Source organism: Nanorana parkeri, unplaced genomic scaffold (genome assembly GCF_000935625.1).
Source record: "Nanorana parkeri isolate BGI_ZX_2015 unplaced genomic scaffold, ASM93562v1 scaffold259, whole genome shotgun sequence".
Taxonomy (NCBI): Eukaryota; Metazoa; Chordata; class Amphibia; order Anura; family Dicroglossidae; genus Nanorana; species Nanorana parkeri.
The window spans coordinates 248,717-255,647 of record NW_017306527.1 but is presented as its reverse complement, the minus strand read 5'-3'; the positions used below and the strand labels follow the sequence as shown (position 1 = coordinate 255,647).

Genomic DNA, 6,931 nt, shown 5'->3' with positions numbered 1-6,931 from the left:
TGAGCTTTTGTTTAGGTTATCTGGGTTTGTTAGGTTTCTTCTAAGCCCACGGGATTGTTTGCTTCTGCCTGCTACTGGGGAGTGTTCCCAAGAGACAGAGTAAGATGTTACAATGTTGTGGGTTATGAATATTTGTTCTGCCCCAGCACATCACTGAGGGGTTTAGACCAATGATGTAGGCTGAGTAAGGGAAGAAATATTTGGGGAGTCCTTTGAGAAGGGTTCTTCTCTTCAGGCTTTGCCTAGAGAGGATGACGTTGTAAAGGGTCCAGTCTCAAGCCTGTTGCCGGATGAGGATGTGAGACCAGAAGTCCTTCTCTCTTAGGCCTGCTGCCTGTAAAAGGTAAATCTCCAGAGAGGTCCAATGCATGCTTCTTAGACCTGCTGCTGGGGGGAAGCTTTAGAACTATGGGGTTAAGGCTTTTCACCATAGTTCTCCTTAGGGTAACTGGAGGACACAAACTAGCGTCCTCCCGTCAGCCTAGGCTCACTATACCGTGAGCTGTAGCTCGCGGTATACTGAGACGCCGCATACCGCGAGCTGCTGCTCGCGGTATACTAAGACGCCGCAGCTGAAGCGGATCCCGACAATTATGTCTAGATCCGCCCAGCTGCGTGACTGACAGCTGGCTCTGCCTATCCAGAGGCAGAGCCAGCTGTACCCGCCCCCTCCGTTCCGCCAGTCAGCGCTGGCGGATCGGAGCGGGGGGAATCCAGCCCCTCCCCTGTCACGGCAGAGAGCCGTGACAGGATCGAGAGGCGAGCGAACGCCGGTATGTGTTCGCTCACCTCCCGATCTACTGAGCCGACCTGTGACAGTTTTATTGTCACGGGTCGGCTAGAACTATGAGGTGAGTGAAAAGCACTCACCTCATAGTTCTCCTTTAAAGGTCTACAACTACAGATTGCTAGTTTTGGCTTAAAGGTCTGTGAGAGGGGCTGAAGATATTTAAAGGTAGCTGTCCAGCTGTTCTACCTAATGAGCAATAAGCTGGCCTTACTTTATACAATCTGATTGTACAACCTCCTTTAGATTTACCAAAACTGTGTAATATGAGGACAAACCTGAACACACTCAATAAACAGTAAACTCCCCGTTATCTGGCATCCACATCATTCTCTTTTAAAGCTTGCATGATTTGGGCAAGAACAACAGTTTTAACTGTATAATTAACGGAGCAAAAACAATTTATTAAGAGAAGCCAATTATTAGGAATCTACACACACTTATCTTTGTGGCATATTACACATAGAATTGTTATTTTGGGTTACCTAATAAAACTGATTGAAAAAAAAAAAAACCGCCAGACTGGTGGTTTCATTACCACATTATACCTTCCCTGCTGGTTATAGATAGGAATGCTTTGAGTTTTGGTCTTCGAGAATATGGCTGCCGCTTCAACACGTGTGGGGTTTTTTTTTTAGGAGACAATTTTTAGAGCATGTGTCGTTTTTATGTGGTTCTCTAGTGGCCGGTCCTCTTCATGCGACACCGTCGGAGCGGTGACGTTCGGTTGCGGAGTCGTGGCGCCGGTGGAATTGTGTATGGAGAGATGACGGACGGGTGCTGAAGGCTGGAGTGATAGAGGGACGTAGAACCGTGGAACATGGCCAGGCATCGGAACGTGCGCGGATACAACTATGACGAGGGTGAGCAGCTGCACTCATGGCCCATAAAGGGGCGGGGTATGAGAGAGGCCTTCCTATAGTACTGTATGAAGACATATGGCAAGGAAGGAGCTAAGCTAGCTCAGCACGTTAGATAGCGTTGTGTAATGAGTGGGAGAGAGAGCCCTACCCTATGGCACAAGTGGTCAGGTGCCTAGGCTGCTGGGTAATTATAGATGGCAGCATCAACGTTTAGCATTTACTTGCTCTTCATTTACCCTCTCCTGACTAGTTTTGGCCATTTGTGGGTAAATGTAGCAAAAGACCAGTAGGGGGTTGCAAGGGATGCAGAGTGGAGTCAGAAGGCACTTTTTGTGATGCCTGGGGGCCTAGCAGGGATCCCAACCTGAAATGTAATTTCAGGGAGGTGCCCTCTGACCCCCAGCCGGGGGGGGGTGCACAAAAAAGGAAGGGAGCACCCTCTTGAAATGTTGGCAAATAGCAAGGGAAGCATTAGCTTCTTTTGCTATCTGCTGGTTTTTTTTTTAGTATTCTGACAGCTGCTGCCATCACAATGCAAAAAACAACGGCATAGGAATGAATAGCTAGATTGCTATTGGCTATTTCAATTTGCAATAGTCAGTAGCAAGCTGGCTATTGCACCCGCCCTCTGCTGCTGTCAGAGGGGACAGTCTGCTGAACAGTTCTACTATAAGCTGATGGTCGCTAAAGGGGACAGTCTGCTGAACAGTTCTACTATAAGCTGATGGTCGCTAAAGCGACCATCAGCTTATAGTAGAACTGTAAATGCCAGGTCCGTACGACGTACTGAGCTGGCCAGCTGGAAGCACTTTTGTAGCTCCGTACGACGTACGTCCTTGGCAGCGAAAGGGTTAAAAAATTTTTTTTATATATATTATTTTTTACTTTTTTATAACTTTTTAAAAAGTTTTTTAATTTTTTATTTTATTCCTATCACATATGGTGTTAAAATCCTCTATGTGATAGTTTGGAGGTGACAGGTTCTCTTTATGGAACCTGCCCTCCAACACAGAACTGATGTTGTGTAGTTCCTGACAGCTGAGACAGGTGGCGCTGTGATTACAGTGCCACGGTCTCAGTGATAGCACAGAGCAGACGAAGAAAGGAAGTGCTTCGCCTGCTCTGCCGGCTCTATGGTGAGCTCCCGTGCAGTGGTGACCACCAGAGGAGCGGGGGACCCCCGAAAATCACGGCGTGGGGGCCGGACAGGATCGCCGATTCTCGCTTCATGCAAGTGATCTGATTAGATCACTTGTATGAAAACGAGCAGCGGCTCCACAATATACATTTCGCTCTGCTTGTCCGGAGCAGGGCTGAATGTATTAAAAAACTACTCGCCCGTCGCCCGAAACTGCCTGTACCGGGCGTCGGGTGATAGGAATTCCACACCCCTGCACCCCACTGGGGCCGATGGAACTGAAGCAAATGTCATGTTGTGTATTTCAATATAGGTCTACTGTAGAGCTGCAGCTAACGATTATTTTCAATTAATCGATTATTTCGATTAGTTGTTGCAGCCCTAGTCTACTGAAAACAAAAGGCCGCAGTGTGTTCTAAGGCCTGGTTCACACCTGTACGTTTTGTAGCGCGTTCAACGCTCTACAAAACGCTCAAACATGAAAATCCCATTGTTTTCTATGGGTATGGTTCACACCTTGCCGTATTTCAGCCCGTCTGAACACGCTACAAAACGGCCTACGCCTGAAAAGGTACATGAGCTTCTTTGCGGCGTTTTTGTCGCGCGTTTCCTTTGGGATACAGCCAAGTAGCCCTCGGAAACGTGCGTTTGGCGCACATTTTGGCGACAAACGCGCATATTCGATACGCCTAGGTGTGAACAGAGCCTAAGGCAGTTGCTGCTGTGAATAGGCCAAGTGAATAGTGCAAATTCCCATATGTGTGTTACCTTTTTGCTTGTACATCCCATCCTGCTCTGTCATCTTTGTTTCCTATGTAAGCAGAAGCCCTCTGTCTCCTCCTGGTGCTTGCAGTTGGCCCCCCTGATGACAGCAGTTCCATAGACAAAAGGCCCACCTTTTCTCTACTTTGATTAGTGGTGGTTTAAAATTAAAGCAGCATTAAAGCCTATTCACTCAATAGAGTTGCGTTATTTGTGGATTTAATGCATGGTGATGCACAGCTCACCTAGTGAGTTATTGTGTGCTAGGTGCATTGTGCTGCCATTCATTTGAATAGCACCCCAATGCACCTCTTGGCCATGCGTTGCAGTTCAGCACAACATGCTGTACCTTAATCAACCTTTTTATACTTTTTTTTTGAGTCTCGTCACCCTTTAAAAGTATGGAAAATCTCAAGGCACCCTGGTTTTAAAATGTGAAAAAAACGTGAATGTAAAAAACAATGGGTGGTCCCTCCAAAATCCATACCAGACTCTTATCTGTTCCCCTTCATAGTAGGAGCACCTTTAAGATCATAATCCCCCCTTAACATCAGGAGCACCCCTTCTAATTAGGAGTTCTCAGCCCCATCACATCTGAGTCCTTAGTCCTCCCTTTACAATTTACATCAGAGTCCTACCATCACATAAGAAGGCTGGATGAATGGATCTCGCCCCTCCTGAATTAGCGGCATACCTTTTCATGATACTGGCGGCTGGCCCACCTGCACAAAGGAAAGGCATGACGCTGTTTGAAAATTAGGGCTGCAACTAATGATTATTTTCATAATCGATTAGGTGGCCTATTGTTTTTTCGATTAATCGGATTAAAAAAAATAACAATTTAAATAAAAAACACAAATGGAATGTTAAAAACATAAAGTTTACTTCAGAATTTAACTGCATGCATATTTTTTGTAATCACAGTACTGCACGATCCAGTGCTGAGCACTGGCAGCAGCGGTCTGTTTCCCCTCCCATCCACCGCTAGGAGCAGCGGAGATCAGAGGGGGGACAGAGCCCATGAAACAACTAATTGAACAATCAACTGATTGATAATGAGAATTGTTGACAATGATTCTCATTATCGATTAAATGGATGAGTTGTTGCAGCCCAATTCAAATTTCAAGGCACCCCTAATGAAGCCAGATGCCTCCCCACTTCGGAGAGGCTGTTCTAGAGCCAGAACCAGCTATGCCTGCTGCCTTCCCTGTCTGTCGCTCCAATGAGTGCTTATCTGCAGGGAGAAGACACCAAGAGCTTAGCAGTCAATGGTCACATGATATATAGAGCAAGCGTGTGACAGCTGCAGGTTCCAATGCTACCTCTAAGTATTGGGAAGAGTAGATTTTCTAATTTAGCTGACTTTGCAGATTACAGCTCACCTCTTTGATCTGCAGATGGATTCAACAGTAAAGACAAAAGAAACAACAATGTTACTTTGTATCTCTCAGGGCTTGTTCACACAATTTCCGGATTGGATTTTGATGCGTTCTTGCAAACACTGTGCAGTGCGTATTTTGATGTGTTTTTGACGTGTTTCTGTGCATTTATTTTGCTTAAAATTAGCTTTTATGTGCAGTCCAGTGCATTTGCATGTGTTTACATGCAATTTGTTGCGTTCCAGACCAGAAAAAATAGTGCATGTAGCATTTTCTTTCCCGGCATCGGAACGGACTGCACTGGTTTGAACAGAGCCCAGAAATACCATAGGAATACATTGGGATGCATTTCAGGTGCAGACCAAAAACGCCCTGGTCCGGATCTGGTCCAGACATGGTGTGAACAAGCCCTAAGGCCCCTTTCAGACGAGCGTGGCAGGAGAGGATCCGTCAACAGCTCCTCTCTTGATCACACCAGTATGGAGCGGATGTCACCTCAGTTACGTCCGTACAGTTTTTTTGGAGGTAAAATCTGAAGCTACTGGACCCCATGTGTGTCTGGGGAATCGGAAGGAAACAGACTGTTTACATCGGATTACCCCCGATCCAGCACAATGCTTTTCCGGACCTAGCTGGGGTCGAATGCAAGTGGACGGTTGTTTGTTTACACACGGCTCCCCATAGACTTGCATAGAGCATCTGATCGGGTCCAGCTCGCTCATGTGAAAGGGGCCTAAAGGCTGCAGCTGATGTTGTGTTAATGAACACTATTAACAAGTTCTGTTTTTTTACAGCAGCCACTATAATTGCTATAGTCAAACAGCAGCTCCCACTAGCTAGCAATTTGTTAAAGCTGGCCATAGAATTTTATTTGAAAATAAATTGTTGTTGGAATGTGTAGTCTATTTTCTAATAGTTAATGAGGTCATATCGATATAATCAATTTTCCTCTGTAGTGGTGAAAAAAATCAAATGGACAGGATGGAAACTTTTTCTTGACTGAGCAAAATTCTATCAGTGAGTGGGTTTTTTTTTTCCCCCTTTGATAAACTCCAATAATTTCCAAAATCAAATGTTAAAATTGAACAAAATACTGGACAAACATTCTTTACGTCTCTAATGGCATTATAGAATGTACTGACAAGATTTTTCATATAAACACCTAAAATCTAACAGTATATGGCCAGCTTAAAGGAGAACTATGAGGTGGGTGCTTTTCACTCATCCTCATAGTTCTAGCCGACCTGTGACAATGAGACTGTCACAGGTCGGCTCAGTAGATCGGGAAGTGAGCGAACACATACCGGTGTTCGCTCACTTCTCAATCCTTTCACGGCAGAGAGGCGTGACTTAGGAGAACTATGGGGAAAAGCCCTAACCCCATAGTTCTCCTTTTAACTAGAAGATGCACAAACAAGAGTTCAAGACCAAATAAAAAACAGTTACTTTCATCCTTCTTAAGTTTGTGTAGACTGTCACCCCTTCATGACAGGCCTTTTTTTCATTTTTTGCACCCATGTTATATTCCACATTTTAGGCCTGAAAATGACTTAAAACCCCCAGACATTATATATTTTCTGAATGCCAAGACCCTATAGAATAAAATGGTGGTAGTTGCAAATTTTTATGTTGCGCAATATTAGTGCAACATATTAGTGCAACTCCTTATTAAACCCCAACATTTAGTGAAAAGCTTAATTAAATGCCCCAAAACACAACAAAATACCGATTTTTTTTTTAATGAAATATAAAAGATGCGGTTACAACGAGTAAAACGATACCCAACATGCCCACGTTACAAATTGTGCGTGCGTCCGTGTTGTAAAGCCGACAGTCGGCTTTGCAAGTTTAAACAGAGTCCCAGCGGCAATAGTCTGTTTAACCACTTGCCGTCCGCCCGTAGTAAAAAAACGAAAGGACGGCACTGCAGCATTGGCGGGTTGCACGCACGGGCAGAAAAGACCCGACCATTGCACACACCCGTTACCGGGTGTTTCACAT

The 6,931-nt window shown here is 45.1% G+C and overlaps 1 protein-coding gene across 1 annotated transcript in view; it reads left to right on the top strand.

The window, feature by feature from the left end:
* The first annotated feature begins 1,476 nt into the window (after positions 1-1,476).
* HBS1L (HBS1 like translational GTPase) overlaps positions 1,477-6,931 on the top strand; it is a 111,424-nt gene continuing 105,969 nt past the window's right edge. Inside the window, exon 1 of the mRNA XM_018556948.1 lies at positions 1,477-1,650. Coding sequence (XP_018412450.1) covers positions 1,608-1,650 — 43 coding nt within the window. The 5' untranslated portion in view covers positions 1,477-1,607. The remainder of the gene's footprint in view (positions 1,651-6,931) is intronic.